Source organism: Castanea sativa, chromosome 6 (genome assembly GCF_040712315.1).
Source record: "Castanea sativa cultivar Marrone di Chiusa Pesio chromosome 6, ASM4071231v1".
Classification (NCBI taxonomy): domain Eukaryota; kingdom Viridiplantae; phylum Streptophyta; class Magnoliopsida; order Fagales; family Fagaceae; genus Castanea; species Castanea sativa.
The window spans coordinates 42,085,296-42,103,388 of NC_134018.1; the positions used below are offsets into that span (position 1 = coordinate 42,085,296).

The following is an 18,093-nucleotide window of genomic DNA, read 5'->3' on the forward strand; positions in this document are numbered from 1 at the left end:
ACGTGTCGTTTTGGTACGTCCGTTCTGTTATATGGAAGAGGATCTCAGAGAAGCCGAACTGAGAGAGAGTCGAAAATGTCGAACTCATTCACTGACCTCCATCACCTTCTCATTCAGTAAGTTCTCTCTCTCTCTCTCTCAAATTTCATTCTCTAACAGTGTCTCTCTGTAAAACTTTTTCAAAGGTTATCGGAGCCAATAGCGGAATCTCTCGCCAAAACCAACTACACTCCACCAGAGGGTTCCCAAATCTCCGTCAAAGCCCTAATCGAGCCTCTTCTCCCACACAAAGCCTCACCGCCAAACCCTAACGTCGACGCTTCCATCAAAGATTTCGCCCTAGCTTGCGCGTTGCTATCCTCCTCTCACTCCGCGACTCACGACCTTCTCTCATGGATTCCCGAAAACCTCTCTACCTCAGCGAACTCGGCCTTTCGCGAGCTCTCCAAAGCTTATTGCGTCGCTTTCGGAGAGCGAAACGCGAAGAGGATTGGAGAGTTGGGATTGGATTGTGGTTCGGTGCCTGACGAGAAGAGGTTGGTGGTGGAATTGATGCCTGAGGTGATGCCATTGTTGAAGGAGAGGATTAAGGAGAGCTCCATCGATAAGTCCGACGAAGGCGGCGACGAGGTCTCAGCTGCTTCCGCTAGAGTTCCAGCTGGGTTTGCCATTGTGGCTGCTTATCAGTTTAGGTGGTTTGCCACTCAGGTACAAATTGTGAATTTTTTGAACTTCAAAGATTTTGGTTTTTTACATAGCTTAGGTTCCCAATTAGATTAAACAGTGTGATTGTATTGATCAATGAATTGCATTGTTGAATTTAATTATGCTCGGAAAAAATAACACCATTTTTACTATATTGGTCAATACAATTATGTGGTTGCATTCAATTGGGAGCTACAATACTTGAGGAACTGTATCTAAGTTTTTTCTTATGCTTTTGTAGCCATGTGGGCTTAATTAAAATCATCTTTTGTTTTTGATAGGTTGATTATCCTCATTTGGGAAAATTGTGCGCTTTGGTGATTCCTTGTGCGTTGACCGCACTTGATCATTGGTCTCCGGATGTGAAAGTATGAGATTGAATTTGGGTTTGGTCCCCCTTTTATGTTAATTTAATTGCAAATTGCTAGTTATAAATTTTAATCATTCTTGAATTGCCATAAAAGCTTGAGTTCAAAGTAGAAGTTTTTCATTTTGTTTTTGGATTATAGAATTTACAATTTCAATCTTCAAGCATGTTGCAATCCTGTGTTTTAAAAGTTGATTTTCTCTTCTCATCTTTCAGGGGCAGGGCATGATTAGCTTTATACATCTTGCAAAAAATGTCAATGCTGTTGAGCTTGGTTCGTATGGAGATGTGATTCTTGATGCGTGCTGCCAGAATATTGCTTCTAGTGATGAGATATGGCACCGTGTAGTTGAGATGTCAACACTTCTTGTGACTTGTATCCAGAGCGGCAATCCCCGTAGCCCATGGTATGTTTGTTTGTCTGTGTTCTTTTAGTTATCGACAATTGTTTTTGTGCTTTTGTAGGTTTCTTTTGAAATGGAAAGAATGTTATTTATGCAACTAAAATCATTTCTATGTTTCTGATAAAGGATTTGGAAATGGACTATTGATTGATTAGTGTGTGCTTATCATCATATATTGGATGTTTATGGAAATTTGGTGGAGTATGTGGTGGTGGCAGGGGCGGTGGAGTATGTGATGCCGAGTGTGGTGGGGAGTGAGGTTGTTAGTTGGAGGAGGGAGGAGAGGGAGAGAGTGAGAGTGAAGAACAAAGAGAGAGAAGGCATGATGTTTTCTTGAGGGAGAGAGAGAGAGAGAGTGGTTTGTTGGGAAATGGAATTTGAAATTTGGAGGGAGTTAAGGTCGTTTTGGTAGTTAGAGGGGGCATATTGCGCTCTACCACTACAGGTTGGTTGGTTTCTGTTGTGACTCTCGTAGTGAGGAGAGAATTGGATCCTATGCGGTTAAGTGTTCAGGTGGATGCTAGCTGCCACGTTGGCATTTTCCTATAGAATTTTGGATATGGATTATTGATTAATTAGAGTGTGCTTATTATCATATATTGGAACTTATGGAAATTTTCTGTTTGCTCATTATCATGTATTTGTTGTTAGGTTTGAAAGGATGTTAAATGAGATGTTAAGTCATTTGGAGCGGCAACCAAGGGACAAGGAGCGCCGTGTTGCATGGCTCAAATATATCGAGCCACTTTTGAGTGCTGTTGGTCTTGCGCTATTAGCACATTTTAGGCGTATGTTTCCCCTTATGCTTAAGTGGATGCATGCTGATGATGATGAGACTGTTCTACTGGTGAGAATAATTTCTTAGATTTTGACACTTACTGATTCCAGTGTGTTTGCTTGAAGATGGCTTTGGGAATCCTTTCTTTCCTGAAACACAATTATGAGGTTTTACCACCTCTGCTAGGTAGCATTTTGACCATTTTCAATGTATACATTTACTGCATAAATTATGGAGATAGAAATTCTCAGGTCTACGTTTCATTCTCCGTCTTACTATGGGCAGAGATAGTTTATCATATTAAAAAATGAACTTGACTTTGCAATAGCCTAGTGATTAACTACCTAGCAAAAGTTTCTTTTTTCCCTCTGTTTTCTCAGTGTGTTGTTGTCATTTGACCTTCAGCATCTCAGATACTATATGCATTGCATCACACTTAAAAAAAATGATAAGTAAGCTTTGCATCATACTTGTCTTTAATAAGATAAATATGTTTCATAGAGCAAAGGTCCTTTGTAAGTTCTATTCAACACTACCAGTAACAATCCAGGCATTTCATGCATAACCTAATTAAACATGTAATTATCCATTGCCCTCTTTGGGCTTTCCCCGATACAAATAAGTATAGGGCAAATTCAGCACTATCTCTGGAGCTGATTTTTGTTTGATGTAGTAACAAATATACTATTTTTCTATTTCTATAATTCTTTAATTATGTGCAGGTTCTGGAACGGATCCAGACTATTTTAAAGTTAACGTGGATAAGGAACACACCATATGTTGGAAGGTAAATTACTATGTAATATGCTTTATCATCTGATAGTTTTTACAGTTAGGCAGCATTTTGAAGTGCCCTGGAACATCATTCCTTCTGTTATCTTGCATGCATTTGACTGTACAAAACGCTATAATAGCAAATAGAATGAGCTGATGATTTTGAGATCTTTGCTTGATTTTACTGAACAAGTGTATAGAATAAGAATGAAACTTGCCTTATGAAAGGAACTTAATTCATTTCAAACAATCCAGCAAAAGAAGAAAAAAAGAAAAGAAAAAAAAAAGACATTTCAAATGCCATAAACACGATTTTAATTGCACTTCTGTGGGATGCTCACTGCTGCTTTGTTGTTTTTATAACTTAATAAGTGATTGTTTGTTCAATGACTTCAATCTCATGTCATTGCACTGGTCCTTTAAAATTCAAAATTGTGTTTTTTCTTTCTTCCTACCCATTATTTGTGCAAGTAAAGAATGTGGCGTTTAATGACTGATTTTCCCCTTAAGGATGTTTAGGAAGGTACTACAGTCAACAATTGTTTCTAGATGGCAGTTAATGGTCATGTAAGTGACCATTAGAAGTTAGTCCATTGTGAACTTCCTTCCAAATGTGGCCTTAGTTGCTTTGACCTTGAATAGGAAGTATATTTTTAAGTCTCATACTTCCGTTCTGCTTCAAAACCTTCCTGGCATACAACAGGTTTGGAAACTAGCCTATGCTTGCTTATGTAGTGCATTTTGGAGTCTGAAAAGTTGTGGTTTAAAGGCTTGGGATTGTGGAAGTGTTAAGGATATGTATGTGGGTTTTAGTTTGATATATATATTTTCCCTGAATCAGTATAGATTATGGTGTAATCAGGGTTTATTGGCAAAGGGAATTGAATCTTGAGAGAGATTGTTTTCTGGATTTTATGATGTGTTCACAATTCTGCAAATTTGGTGTCAGGTTGGTTGACGAACTCACGATTTTGTATAAAGAGGCTGCAATGAAAAGGGCTCGTGAAGAAGTTAGAATGCATATTCTTCAGATACTGATCTTACTCCAGCAGTAAGGGTTCTGTTATGATTTCCATGATAATAGAGGAGTTTTATATAATTTCTTCCTTGATCTTTGATTTGTTCTTTTATCATTCTTCCTGAACCCCTAGATGCAAAGGTATGCAATTTGAAGCTGCCTGGGGCAAGCACAAGGACGATCCAAACTTGGCAAATCTTGAGTCATCTTTAAGCGGAAGAGGCACAGCAACGGTAAAAACCATGCTCTTTATTACTGCACATTTGTGACAATTGCAGTGCAGTTGTCATCACAGGGTTCAAAGCCATTGAGAACTTACTGAGCTTGCCATTCCATTTCGTGAGTTACTTGGCCCAATGTCTAGCTGTCAGTGATATTTGGAAAAGAAGCCGTACAAGTTGCACCTATGCAGCTTTGTGTGTGTGTGGGTGGGTGGGTGGAAAGTAGCAAGCTCATTGAGTTCCATTTCCTTCCAATCTCTCTGATACTTTTTTGTCATGCTGCCCCAATGTCCAATTTTAATACCTTATCTACTCTTTTCTGTCTAATTAATCTGTGAAAATGTGATGCAGGTCGTTCAATGATCATATGGAAAGGAATCTTGAGTCCCACGAAATGAATTCTTGTCAATGTTCATTGGAATATTTGTGCAATTGATGTAAATAGATCATTTTGGGAACCATGTACATGTAATTGTAAGCATTAATATAACTCGCGATATTTTAATTGGTCTTAGACATATCTCAAACGTAAGCCTTGTACATTTTACATGTATTACTAAAGCAGAAACAAAACAAGAAGACACATATTATGAGTACAGCCAATTAAAGAAATACAAGAAGATACTCAAACAGACTGGGCAAACTGCTAGGCGATACAAACCCACAAATCTGATCGGAAAAACTAAAAACCCCACTCCGCCAAGTAATCTAGTGGTGACTCATGTTTCACTTCCACTGCCGACAGCGATTTCACGTGTGGCCAGAAGTAACATAGGATCCCAAATACATTGAAAAATACAAGTACAACGTTTCATGAAACACTCAGTTACTTGATCTTTATGATTTGTTTGGATTGAGGGGAGAGAGAGGGAGCAAGAGAGTCTAATTTCTGACCAACTTTACTTTACTCTATTTCGGGGGGAGGGGGGGAATGGAAACTTAAAAAAAAAATTTCTAATGGTTCGTGCTTTGTGGTTGATTTTCCGTGAAACCTTTCTTTACATCACATTAATGACAAAAAGAATTCTATTTTTTTTGTCATTAGTCATCATCAATAAGATGGAGAATAAAATAAGAATGTTAGAAGCTAAGTGAACTTTTATAAAAAGCAATGTGTCAATTCATGCCACATGCATAACATAAAATAAATGTAAAATGCCAAAATACCTTGTACTTAATTTTTCTATTTTCTTTTTTGGCATTTGTTAACATGCATCTATTAATGTTGCATTAAATATACCAAAATATCGTTATTTTTGTATATAATCGAGATAAAAGAATAACATTTGCGTACCATAAAAGCTTTTTTTGAGGGTCGCGAACCATAAAAGCTTAAAAAGATTACTACAGCAAATTGGATTATATATTTTATTATCAAACATCCAACACATTCGTTAACTAGCTTCTTTTATTTTTATCTTCTATCATGACAATTGACGCCTATGGACTTCTTGATTATTTTTTCTTCCATTCTTATCAACCAGCTTGCCTTTGTGCTTTTCTCTTTGTAGAGAACAACTAGTAATGCAGTTAAGGCAATAAATAAATAAAATTTCTTATAGTATGAGAGTATCTTGTGAATTACTCTCTTTTCCTGTCAAATATCGGGTTCGGACTTCGGACCTTTTGCATCAGGGTGGTGATAAAATTGGAAGTCCAATTCAACCCACCAATACCAAATATACAAATCCAAATCCATGCATCAAATCAAAGATTCCAATCCTAAAATGCCCAACGTGACAGTCGCAACAGAAACCAACCAACCCATAGCGGTGGTAGTCTGCGCAATACGCAACTCCCCTCTTAACTGCCAAAACGAACATAACTCCCTCCAAATTTCAAATCCCATTTCCCAACAAACCTCTCTCTCTCTCTCTCTCTCTCTCTCAATCAAGAAAACACCATGCCTTCTTTCTCTTTCTTTCTCACTCTCACTCTCTCTCTCTCCTCCCTCCTCCAACTAACAACCTCACTCCCAACCCAACTCGGCGTCACATACTCCACCGCCACCTCCACCACCAAACCACCGCCGCCGGACCAAATCGCCGCCGCCCTCTCCACTCTCAAACTCACCTCCCTCCGCATCCTGAACCCAGACCCAACTCTCACCCGCACCTTCACCTACACAAACACCTCTCTCCTCCTCACAATCCCCAACTCCCTGATCCCTCCCATCTCCTCCAACCGCTCCGTCGCGCTCCGCTGGCTCTACCTCCACGTCGTCCCCTTCTACCCTCGCGCCAAAATCACCACCATCTCCGTCGGCCACGACTTCCTCGACGAATACTCCTCCCCCCCCGCCCTCTCCTCCTGCCTCCTCCCCGCCGTCCGAAACGTCCACCTCGCCCTCCGCGACCTCGGCATCCGCCGCATCTCCGTCTCCACCACCTTCTCTTTCGTCAACATCATCTCCACTCCCTTCCCGCCTTCCTCCTCCGAGTTCCAACCCCCAGCCTCCGAGAGCTTCATCAAGCCACTGCTCCAGTTCTTGCGCGACACCAACTCCTCCTTCCTGATCAACATCTACCCTTACAAGCTCTACAGGCTCAACTCCGAGATTCCGATCGGCTTCGCCTTGTTCCAGGACCATCCGTTCAACTTCCGCGACGATTTGATCACCGGCGTCCGGTACCGGAACCTCTTCGACATGATGGTGGACGCGGTGGTTAGCGCCATGGCCGTCGCCGGCTACGAGAATATTCCGGTGGTCGTGGTGGAGACCGGGTGGCCGAGCTCCGGCGCCGACGCGAGCGAGGTCGAGGCTAATCCGGCTTACGCCGAGATGTATCTGAAGAACCTTGTGGAGCATTTGAGATCGGGGACCGGCACGCCGCTGAGGAAGGAAGGAGTGGCGGAGGTGTATATATACGAGCTGTTTGACAACGAAGTGAAGCAAAGGAATGATCGGAATTGGGGGATTCTGTATCCGAATATGACCAAGAAGTACAAGATCGAGTTCTCTGGGTGTGGGTGCAATGGAATCATCAATCACCAAACTGGTTTCGTGAGAGTTGGGTCTTTCTTGGTCTTTGCTTTCTTGCTTTGGCTTTTGCAGTAGTAGTGAAAAGTATAGTACAAAAATCGATTGCATTTTCTTGATGCTGATTCTTGTAAAGATGAGACAATTCTTTGTGTCTATAATCAGAATCTGGTTTTAGGGTTAAAGTGTTTGATAAAAAGAATTCAATGAAAATACAGGTTTATGTTTCGCAGAAAAAGGTTTGTTAATGATTTGTTGAATGTATATGGTCATATGGTTGAGTTTGGCTACCCAAAGATTTGAATGGTGCTGTTTAATATTTGGTCTCTGGCACATTTGTTCAAATGCATGTGATATTTGATTTGATTAGTGTGTGTGTGTGTGTGTGTGTGAGTGTGTGAGTGTGTGTGAATAGCATTTCAACAAGCCAATTGAATATGATGCATTTCATTGTGGTAATCTAAATATCCAGGCTTCAACTGTTATTGCATGCTTATATTGGGAATAGTAAACCCTAAAGATCAGATTGAAATGAAAGCAATGAGCATGAGGTGCATATAACCATTAACACTCATAAAATGGGCAGCTCCCTATTTGTAGTTTTCTGCCCAAATTGCTAGTTTGTGAGCTGCAAAATTTCCATCATGGTGACTTGAAGGAACTTTGCCATTAGTAAAATGTTATGTCTCAAATCTGAGACCAACTATGTGCCCTTTATAAGTGATTTAGTGAGCCACTGATGAAACAGAAGTAGAGGAGCTATTGAATGCTCTTACAGGAGTCTTCAAGGTCACTGTCAGAGTGTCAGTCTAGCTCCTAAACTTCCTTTTCAAACATTCCATGAGTTTCATATTAATTCAAGGTGTTTGTTTGCAATTTCAGAACAATTGTAATATGCTGAAAGATTTGTGTACGCCTATGGTTTTGTGCTGGTATTGTAATTGTGAGCCTTTTTTTATGATTTTTTTTTTTTTTGGGTTGTTGATAATGTATTGAATTTTTTTTTTCTTTTTGAAATTTCGTGTCCCAAAACCAGAAATTAAAAAAAAAAAAAAAAATAGTGGCAAGAATTGGTATTGGTGGACCAAGTTTGGATACAGAGCTTGTCAATTTGTTGGAACAGTTGGAGGGTGTTGAAGAGTTTGAGTTGGATCAAACGAGTCAAACCAAGTCTAATTAAACTTAAAACTAAACATCTAAAATGTTATTAACAAAATTTAAGAATTAATAAGCACTTTTATATTAGATTAAGTAATATGAAGAGAGAAAAAAGGTAAACAGTACACTTATATTATATATCTATAAACTTTACTTTTTTGTGTAAAGAAATTAAACATGGAGGTATTTTAGTGATTTAAATTAATTATATGGTCGATTGTGGATTAAAACTTAAAATAATTCACAAACCTTAATAGGTTTAAAAATTTGAATCCAAGCCCATTTAAAGAATTTCCAAACCCAAGCCACTAGGATTGGGTTGAATTGGAAAACCCATATTCAAACCCAACGCATTGCCATTGTACTATTTGGGGATTTGCTTTTAGTGGGTCCGTTTGGATACGGCTTATTGCTGAAAACTGAAAACTGAAAACTGAAAATACTGTATCAAAATAATTTTTAAATGTGTAAATAGTGCCGTGGGTCCTATTTTTAATTTTAAAAAATCTGAAAAGTGAAGTTTGTGGGTCCCGTAAACAGTACACGGGACCCACAAATTTGCTGAAAGTCAATAAAATCGGCTACTGTTCATGCACAGTAGCATGAACAGTAGCCACTTCTCCTATGAAACGCATGAAGCAAAAAAAAAAAAAAAAAAAAAAAAAAAAAAAAACGCTGAACGCAGACGCCCTTTTTTCATCCGTATCCAAACTCAGCCAGTGAGTGAAAATTTGTGTTTAAATCATTATTTTAAATTACAAATAAAATTAATAATCTATCGTAAGAGTCAAAAAATAAAATGTTGTTTTACTAATTTTTAGGATTACAACCTAATATAAGAAAATAAATAATTTTTTCAAAAAATATTTTTCCAAATAAATTAAAAATTTTCTAAAAAAAAAATTTCCCTCTCTACTTAAAAAAAAAAAAAAAAAGATTTTTAATATCAAGACTTTAATTTATAGTTATCTTTAAAAATTTTATTTCACCAAATAAAGAATATTAATAAGTAATATAATATTAATGACTCCGGCGAAAATGAAACCAATGACAAATGGAGATGATCGTTTTCTAAACAAACGGGAAAGCTCAGGTCCCAAATAGGAAGAAGAATCTTCTCAAAAAAAAAAAAAAAGGGAAGAAGAAGGAGCTCTCTCTGTTTTCACGTTTAATACTGAGAGACTGCCTTCATCATCTTTCTTCTCAAAGCTCAGTGCAAAACAAATGCGACCCTTTTGAATGCAGGTATTTTATTCCTCTGCAAAAGGGTTTCTGAATTCTGATTACCTATCCATTTATTTATGAGAATTGCTTAATTTGAGAACTGGGCAAAAGCTCACTTAGAAAAAGATTCTGTTTTTCCCAACTATTGATTCATATAAACACAACTTTTCAGTTTATGATATTCTTCTGTTATAAATTCATAGAGGTTATTATTTCCTACACACACAATTCATAGAGATTAATGTTTCACACACACACACACACACACACACACACACACTTGTATGTGTAAACAGATGATGAAAATTGTAGAAAATGATTGCTTTTCTATTTATAATTTTATATAGCTTAAATTTGAGAACTGGGCAAAGGCTCTTTTAAAGAAAAAAATTTCCCCACCTCTTGATTCATATGAAACAACTTTTCAATTTATAACATCCTCATAGAGGCATATGTGAAAGCAAATGAGGAAAATTGTAGAAAATGATTACTTATCTATTTACATAGCTTAATTTGAGTACTGGGCAAAATCTCTTGAAAAAAAAAAGATTATGTTTGTCCTTATTATTGATTCCTATAATACAACTTTTCAATTTATAATATCATTCTGTTCTAAATTCGTAGAGATTATTGTTTGTTCACAAACTCATATTGACATTTTTTTGTATATATGTGAAACAATTGAGGAAGGTTGTAGAAAATGATTACTTATCTATTCATATAGCTTAATTTGAGAATTGGGAAAAATCTCTTTGGAAAAAAAGATTCTGTTTGTTCCCTGCTGTTGATTTAAAAAATACAAAATTTTCAGTTTTTAATATCTTCCTATTCTAAATTCATAGAGATTATTGTTTCCCTCACATACTCTCATAGAGACATTTTTGTGTATATGTGAAAACAAATGAGGAAGATTGACAGATTGTAAAAATAGTTTATTGGGTTCCTCAATCTCTCACTTATACGCTTTGCTTTGGGGTATGAGTATACTTGAAATTTTGTATTGCATTGGTCCAAAAATGATGTTGAATTGAATCCAAATCCATATGTTGGTATTAAAAATTGTGAACTTTAGAGTTTCCAATTGTACCTATGTACCCCACTTGGAAGTCGGAAGAACATATCTATAGTTGTTTGCTAGGATAGCCATTTGGTGACATTTTCCTCTTAGCACTCAATATTTAATGGAAAAGTTGGCTAACTTTATGACAGAATTTTTCTCAAAACTTATTTGGGAGAAAATTTGTTCAACCTAATACTTGGCAATTCAAATGATCATTTGCGTTTGCTTTAATCAAATGGCATATTTAATAATTATGTGATTGGTTTAAATGACTTAATGAGTTATGTGATTAGAATACATGTGGATGGTGGGTTATAGCTTATAGGAGATTCCTCTTATCCAATTTGAAGGAAAACTTTAACCCTAATTTTATTTTAGACTACTACCAGGATATGGTAATAAACTCAAGATTACCAACTTTTACTTCCCTTTCACTTTATCAAATCCTTCCTCAAAGATATTCTTTTGGGTTATTAGCTGTGGAACTCTGATAGTTCTTGTAAACAGTGGTACAATCTGTCTCCATTACTTCTTATTCAGTTCAACATTATTTATTTCCTTTATTTATTTATTTAAAATTTCACTAATGTTTAACTATATCTTAGATCTACTTTGAAAAGATAGGAAAAAAGGGGTGGGTGCGGGTGGGGGGTGGGGGGTGGGTTGGACAATTGATTATATGCTTTCTGCCTCAGATTATGGATCACAGTGATAGTTTGTATGTGCTACTGACTCTAGCCCAGCTTCTGTGTCTCTTTTCCCTTAAGTGTTTTTTCTTATAACAATATAATTTGTCTTTTTATTCTATCATGCATGTGAAGACTACCAGAAGATTGCAATTGAAGAAGGGATGTCAACTTGGATGCCTGCTGTGTGGACGCCTGCCCACCACGAAACATATATTGATCTATGTCTTGAACAGACATTAAAGGGGAATAAACCTGGGACACATTTTAATAAGGAGGGTTGGAATAATATCGTCGAATCATTTTATGAAAGGACTGGTTTTAGGTATGATATTAAACAAATAAAGAATCACTGGAGTTTTACCAAGGAACAATGGAAAGTCTGGGTTAAGCTAATTGGTGATAGTAGTATGAAATGGGATCCAGAAACGAAGACATTTGGTGCTTGCAAAGAGGACTGGGACAAATATATAGAGGTATGGTAACTGATTTTGCAGTAGATAATGCTATTTTGGTGAAAATTTAAAAATGTTCTTAATGAATTTAATTTTTGTGATAACATGGTGATTTTGTCATAGGCAAACCCAGAAGCTGCACAATTTAGATTCAAGGAACTCCAGTTCACTGAAAAATTGGGAATTATCTTTGATGGAACAATAAATGCTGCTGACACAGAAGCTTCTACTGGCCGTAAGAGGAACAGTGGTAATTTGACCTCCTCTCGTTTGCTTAGAAAAGTGCAAAGGACAAAAATGCCAAAGGGGAAGAATGACAATTCATGTGATGATGAATCGAGGAGTGCTGTTATGGTTCAGTACACACATGGCACACCAATGGCTAGTGAACAAAGCATGTCTAGTTCATCACCTCGAAAGGCGAAAGCAACTTGGATGCCTGCAATGCACAAAATATTCATTGATTTATGTCTAGAACAGACATTACAGGGGAATAAACCTCAAACACATTTTAATAGGGAGGGTTGGAGGAATATTAATGAATCCTTTCAGAAAAAGACTGGTCTGAGTTTTGATAGAATACAGCTAAAGAATCATTGGGATGTCACTAAGGAACACTGGAAAGTCTGGTCTAAGCTAATTGGCACTGGTAGTATGAAATGGGATCCAAACACCAATAAATTTGGTGCAAGTGAAGCAGATTGGGAAAGTTATTTACAGGTATGTTGAATGAATGAACAATAGATGTTTCTATTTAATTGAAAAACTTAGGGAGGTTCTGCATGGATTTTGGATTTTTAATAGTGGAATGGATTTGTTACAGGAAAACCCAGAAGCCGCACAATTTCGTTTTAAGGAACTTGAGCTTGCTGACAAACTGGAGACCATTTTCAATGAAATAACAGTTCCTGGAGAAAGCAAGTGTGCTAGTCAACGTAAGAAGTACAAGTATGCTTCAAAAAAATCTCTCTTACACAACAAAGAACCAGACATACGGAAGCCAGATAAGAAAACTGAGCTTCTTTGTGATGCTGTTGAATTAAGAGGTGCTGTAATGATGCAGAAAAGAATGGAAATGCTTCCATCTACACAAGGCAAACCCACTTATAGTATTGGGGAGTGCATTGACTGTCTTGATGGGATGGAGGAAGTGGAACAAGGAAGTGACCTCTACTTGTTTGCATTAGATATATTCTTGAAGAAGGACTACAGGGAAGTTTTTCTTCAACTGAAGAAGCCTAGTGTAAGGATTGCATGGTTGCAGCGCCTGCAATCACTTGATCCACCTTTGAAATAGAATGCTGAATTGTTTTGATCTCTCCTTTTCTTGGTACAGCTATAGGTAGTTTTTGCATATGACTAGCAATTAAAGTGGTTGCTTTTATAGACTTGTAAGGACTGGTTGTCAGATAATTTTCTTTCATTTGCTTACAAATTATTTAGGTGGTCAACTCTATGTTACTGTTACTGGCTGTCGTTTTTATTGGCATAGTCCATAAGTTAGCACAATTGTGCACTTTTAAGTTGAGATTTCTGAGACTTCCTGGACCGAAGTGTAAGTTTATTTCTACTCTATTCAAGTTGAAAATAGATAAATACGTGCCTGCCGCCTGCGTAGCAAGTGGGATTTCTAGCATTCTTTACATTTTTATATTTTAAAAATGTAAATTATTATATAAGTTTAGAATTGTAACATTTTTTTTTTCTTTTCAAATATTAGTATAATATCCACATTATTGAAACTTGAATTTTAAGGTAATCTTTTGAATATTTATTATTTTTATTTCTTTTTTAGGGTTCATATTTTTAATTTCTAATGTCTATTTTGTTTGTATTTTTAGCCAAAAACTAAAGAGTTTAGCCCAAACAGAGTAAAATTTTATACTTTTCAATCCAAAAATTAAGGACAAAAAATAACTTTTGAGCCCAAGACTAAAAAGGTTACCTGCAAAGAGAATCAATTTATGGCTCAATTAGTTCAAAATGGACCAAATATGAACCTAAGTAGATTGAAATAGACCAAAGGGATTATCTGCTAAAGTGTTTGGAAAGCTTACAGTTTCAGAAAACGGGTACACAAATAAATAGTGAAAAAAAAAAGTGTTAGAACAGCTTCTACAGCTAGAACATTTTGACATGTTTCTTATAAACTAATACACAAAATAATTGTGAACAAATATTAACAAAATTTTGACAATGTTTTTTTTTTATTTACAGTCGCAATAATTAAGCCAAGCCAAAGTCAAGAGCTTTGTAGTTCAATGGCATAGCTTGCTCTCCTTGAGGAGAATAAGGGTTCAAATCTCCCTTCTCTCATTATTGTAATTATCAAAATAAATAATCAAGCCTAGCCAAGACCTTTGATATGACCGAATCGAGTTTACACTTGAAGGCTCTTAAAGAATCAATACAAGAACAAACTAATGGTTCCACCTTTAAACATGACCTATTTTGGTCTATATGTGCTCTCAATTTGATGCTCAAAGTCGTAATATATAGCATTTGGAAGCTTAAAAACATGCTTTCCTAAATATGGGCCTGTTAAAGCATTGAAATGGCTGCTTATAACACCTGTTATACGGAAGCCATCCTTTTGCATTACTGCCCTTCGTCTTGAAAAGTAATCACAACTATCCATATGCACTTCATCGTCTGACCTGCACAAGTGCTGACCATTTAAACTCACAGCATAGGTGGCATCAAATATAAATACAATTTCAAACTACTGTACTCTCAACTAAGCAGAAAGATAGATGGTTATCGAAGCAGACTGAAGATATTTTATAGGCATACTCCATTGGAGATACATCTGCAGCTACTACTAAATTATGGGTTCAAATCTTCTCGTGTCATAAATATCACATAGCACATGGGAGACTCCAAGGTCTTTCAAATTTTTATGATCATATCATATACTCAAGTAACTCAACAATTAAATAAATCAAACCTATGAATATCCTCTGAAAACACATTGGAATAAGACTATAAGAGTGTTGCAATCACCAAATCCATTTGAATGGTCCAAAGATGTCTATCGGGAACAAGGCTTCCAAAAGAAACCAAAAGGGTGCAGCTCTAACGCTTATATCTTTCTCAAAACAGCCAGTTTACTTTAAAATTAAGTATCGACTCCTCAAAACTACACATAATGCAGAACAGCATCACGTGGAAATTCATAGCATTGTAGAAAGAAGACTATATGACAACAAGTACCAGATGACAATAAAAATTAGAAACAGAAAAATTATTGTATGTGGGACATATTGAGCAGAAAACATTCTTTACATTTTAAAAAGCAGGTAATTAGCAATTTCACATATAGAGTTTAAACAAAGGAATATAATAATAATACCTCATTATCAATGACGCCCAACCACTGAATCCTGTAGAAATAAGATGCTCTACAGTGGCATTTTGTTCTCTTGCAGACTTTCTTGTCAACAAAATTAAAGGCCACCCACTAGCTTGAAGTTTCATGTATAATCTAAGGATAAGTAGGTGCTTCAGGTGCTTAGCCTCTTCGACACAATCACTACAACCAAACTGATCAAATCTGTGTTCCAGGCAATCATTTTTGTCTCGAGTGATATATAACAATGGTAAATGAAGATAGGAAAGGCATTGCATACAATGTGCTAGACTAGGAGTTAATCAAAAGTTGGTGTAATGAAATATTTGAACTTGTACACTGGAGTGTCAAACTGATTTCAGCAGAAGAAAGGACTTTTTTTATTTCTAATATTTATTTTCTAGGGTAATGATACATAGATGGACACATAGATTTTACTCGAAGAAATGTGGATGGCAATGGAAATGCACATCGAATTTAAATAAGTTGATTTACTATTTCCATTTTCCAGTGTACATATTCTCCCTTAAAAAACTTTGGCAATAGTATGAAAAACCATTCCAATCAAAGTAAAAACATAAGGAAGGTGACTAACAAATCTTAAATGAATTTGGTTTTAATGCTCCCTGCATCAGGGACGTATAAGAAATATACTTAAAAGAAAGAAAAAAAAGTGGGTTGGGGGGGGGGGGGGTGTTAATGAGATGTGAGGTAAAGGAAGGGTGGAACTTCAGTCTCCTTTTTGATCAGTGAACTTCAGTTTTTAATGTCAAATAATTGTACAAGATGAAAGATGTCTTTTTCTTTAGGAGACTTATGACTGACATGAATGGAAACCTTAGGAAACCAACTTGCCCATTCAAGACAACAATAACATGTCAAAGAACTCTGAGCAGAGTCAGAGATCTAACATATCAACCCCAATCAAACTTTGACATGAAATGGAGAAAATACACAAAAGGATGTGTGAAAAGCTATAAGGAAAATTACCTGTGCATTATTAGAATGGTATGGTGAGCATTTGAGGTAAGAACGTCATCTATGTCGATCAATACAACATCAAGACCATCATTTTGAGGTGTAATGCTACTGAAATAATTCTGAACCAGCCGCATGGTAGAATTTAAATCCCTTGCATATTGACCTGCTCTAATATACTGAATAGCAGGAATCCTGCAAAATGAAGGGAATTCATCTGCTTGCAAGCTGTTGAGCTCTGCATACAGAGCAAAAGCCTTGCAATCATAGTAATCATCACTTGTTTTCTGAACTTCAACAACTCCTGAACTCTTACTTTGACAAGATTGCAACATTACAGTTAATGCAATCAGCAGAGTAATTAATAAAATCCCAACAGCTACAAGTGCACCAATAAAGATTGTTGCAGCAAAAGATGTCATGTAGAACCCTGACTCATAATTGCTTCCCACCTCTGTGCCTAATGAAAAGGAAAGGGGTTGGAAGATTATCAAAGTTAATCCACAAACATTACTGAAACAAAATCTGACCTCAATCATAAAATGTCAATAGTCTATCAATAGCAGGCCAATACATTATATGCAGCGGATAAGCAAAGATTATATTCATAAAATCCAGTCAAACGATACAATGAAGTTCCATAATCCCACCTTAAAATGACGGTTCATAAGTTTCATACAAATTTCAATTATGCAAACAAATTTAATAGGGTAGAGTAAGGTCTTAGGTCATTGGTTAAAGAACTTTGAAAACATAACATTTGACAATAACAGTAACAATAACACAATCCTACTAGAATAGACAAAGATATCTATGAATGAAAACTTGAGAGAGTTTTTGAGTGCTCCGAATGAGTTGAAACCTACTTGTACAACATCCTAACAACCACCAAACCAAATTGCATAAATCAATTGTTCTACCCAAATATAAAGTAAAAAATGACTAGCAAGAGATAGGTATCACACACTAGTATTTTCTCTACTGGAGAGATTCTGGGCGGAGTACTCCCGCTCCATTTGATGCGCATATGCGGACATATTTTCTAACTTCAATCAACAATCACCGGCACAAGTAGTAATAGTATGAACGTAAAAAATCTCAACATCTCTTCTGGATCATAGAAGGACCACCTATAATAACAAAGATCAAGCTCAATCAAACACCAGCCTCATTTGAGCGATACAGTCTTAATCATAATAAGCACTCAAATAACTAAAACATCTGAATAAAGTCATAACTTACAAGCAGCTTCATTTACCATGCTAAAAGCTATCAGTACCGCATCTCAACTTCTTTGCCTATCACAGTTAAACCAAGAAACAAAGACAAGCATAAATAGAAAGTTATTATAGACCTTCCCATCCTCCACTGATCAAATAATAAAGAGACCATTTACAATAACCCAACAACAAAGATTCAATTTTTAACCATCTGATCAGCCATCATCATACAAAAAAACACAAATTTATCAACTGGGTCCTTGAAAAATTGAGCTGATCTTTGTTGGGTAAGTGATTCTCAGCGGATCAGAATGTTAAAAAACAACTTTCCTTTGATGTGATCATATTAGTCCAATGAAAAAAAGAAAAAGAAAAAAGAAGAGACTAACCCTTTATTTTGCTTGAGCAAATGCTTCTACGGATAAAGCTCCACAAGTCACCGAGCAATAAAACAAATAATAGAAGATAACCAATCAGTCAAACTAGTTGACGTGCCAGAGAGAAAGAGTACCAAAGTGAAACAGTGAAGAGTGATTTCTGGAAGAGGGGCGAGGATAAAAAGAATCAAGCACTTGTAAACTACAGTACAGATATTTCGCCATTATCGTTATCTATCTCTCTCTAATTGTGTCTATTTCTAAGACGAAGCTTCCTTTTGAAAACTGGACAATATAACTGTAACGGGCATTATTGGCCCTCAATGCACTACCAGATAT

General features: G+C 36.4%; 4 protein-coding genes across 7 annotated transcripts; 3 read left to right on the forward strand and 1 right to left on the reverse strand.

Annotated features, from left to right (window-relative positions):
• Nucleotides 1–4,781, forward strand: LOC142638207 (uncharacterized protein At2g39910). Of its 2 annotated transcripts, XM_075812225.1 has the most exons (9): nucleotides 1–116; nucleotides 186–708; nucleotides 987–1,073; nucleotides 1,289–1,479; nucleotides 2,128–2,323; nucleotides 2,977–3,041; nucleotides 3,978–4,079; nucleotides 4,180–4,279; nucleotides 4,619–4,781. In XM_075812225.1, exons 1-9 carry the CDS (start codon nucleotides 76–78, stop codon nucleotides 4,628–4,630), a joined length of 1,317 nt encoding a protein of 438 aa, XP_075668340.1. In that variant the 5' UTR covers nucleotides 1–75; the 3' UTR covers nucleotides 4,631–4,781. The 2 variants fall into 2 exon arrangements, with proteins under 2 accessions (XP_075668340.1, XP_075668339.1); XM_075812224.1 differs by lacking the exon at nucleotides 4,619–4,781 and having other exon boundaries at nucleotides 4,180–4,437.
• A 1,389-nt stretch (nucleotides 4,782–6,170) lies between these two features.
• Nucleotides 6,171–7,325, forward strand: LOC142639989 (glucan endo-1,3-beta-glucosidase). The gene has a single exon (XM_075814108.1). It carries the CDS (start codon nucleotides 6,171–6,173, stop codon nucleotides 7,323–7,325), a length of 1,155 nt encoding a protein of 384 aa, XP_075670223.1.
• A 2,125-nt stretch (nucleotides 7,326–9,450) lies between these two features.
• On the forward strand, nucleotides 9,451–13,426 carry LOC142640514 (L10-interacting MYB domain-containing protein). Its single transcript, XM_075814645.1, has 4 exons — nucleotides 9,451–9,650; nucleotides 11,511–11,851; nucleotides 11,954–12,550; nucleotides 12,654–13,426. The coding sequence occupies exons 2-4, from the start codon at nucleotides 11,540–11,542 to the stop codon at nucleotides 13,125–13,127; spliced, it is 1,383 nt and encodes a 460-aa protein (XP_075670760.1). The 5' UTR covers nucleotides 9,451–9,650; nucleotides 11,511–11,539; the 3' UTR covers nucleotides 13,128–13,426.
• A 558-nt stretch (nucleotides 13,427–13,984) lies between these two features.
• On the reverse strand, nucleotides 13,985–18,093 carry LOC142640516 (uncharacterized protein At2g39920). Of its 3 annotated transcripts, none has more exons than XM_075814648.1 (6): nucleotides 17,767–18,093; nucleotides 17,400–17,455; nucleotides 17,125–17,287; nucleotides 16,170–16,617; nucleotides 15,183–15,362; nucleotides 13,985–14,487 (listed from the first exon to the last, which is right to left on the reverse strand). In XM_075814648.1, the coding sequence occupies exons 3-6, from the start codon at nucleotides 17,192–17,194 to the stop codon at nucleotides 14,277–14,279; spliced, it is 909 nt and encodes a 302-aa protein (XP_075670763.1). In that variant the 5' UTR covers nucleotides 17,195–17,287; nucleotides 17,400–17,455; nucleotides 17,767–18,093; the 3' UTR covers nucleotides 13,985–14,276. The 3 variants fall into 3 exon arrangements, with proteins under 3 accessions (XP_075670763.1, XP_075670762.1, XP_075670761.1); XM_075814647.1 differs by having other exon boundaries at nucleotides 15,183–15,383; nucleotides 17,767–18,073; XM_075814646.1 differs by having other exon boundaries at nucleotides 15,183–15,383; nucleotides 17,416–17,455; nucleotides 17,767–18,070.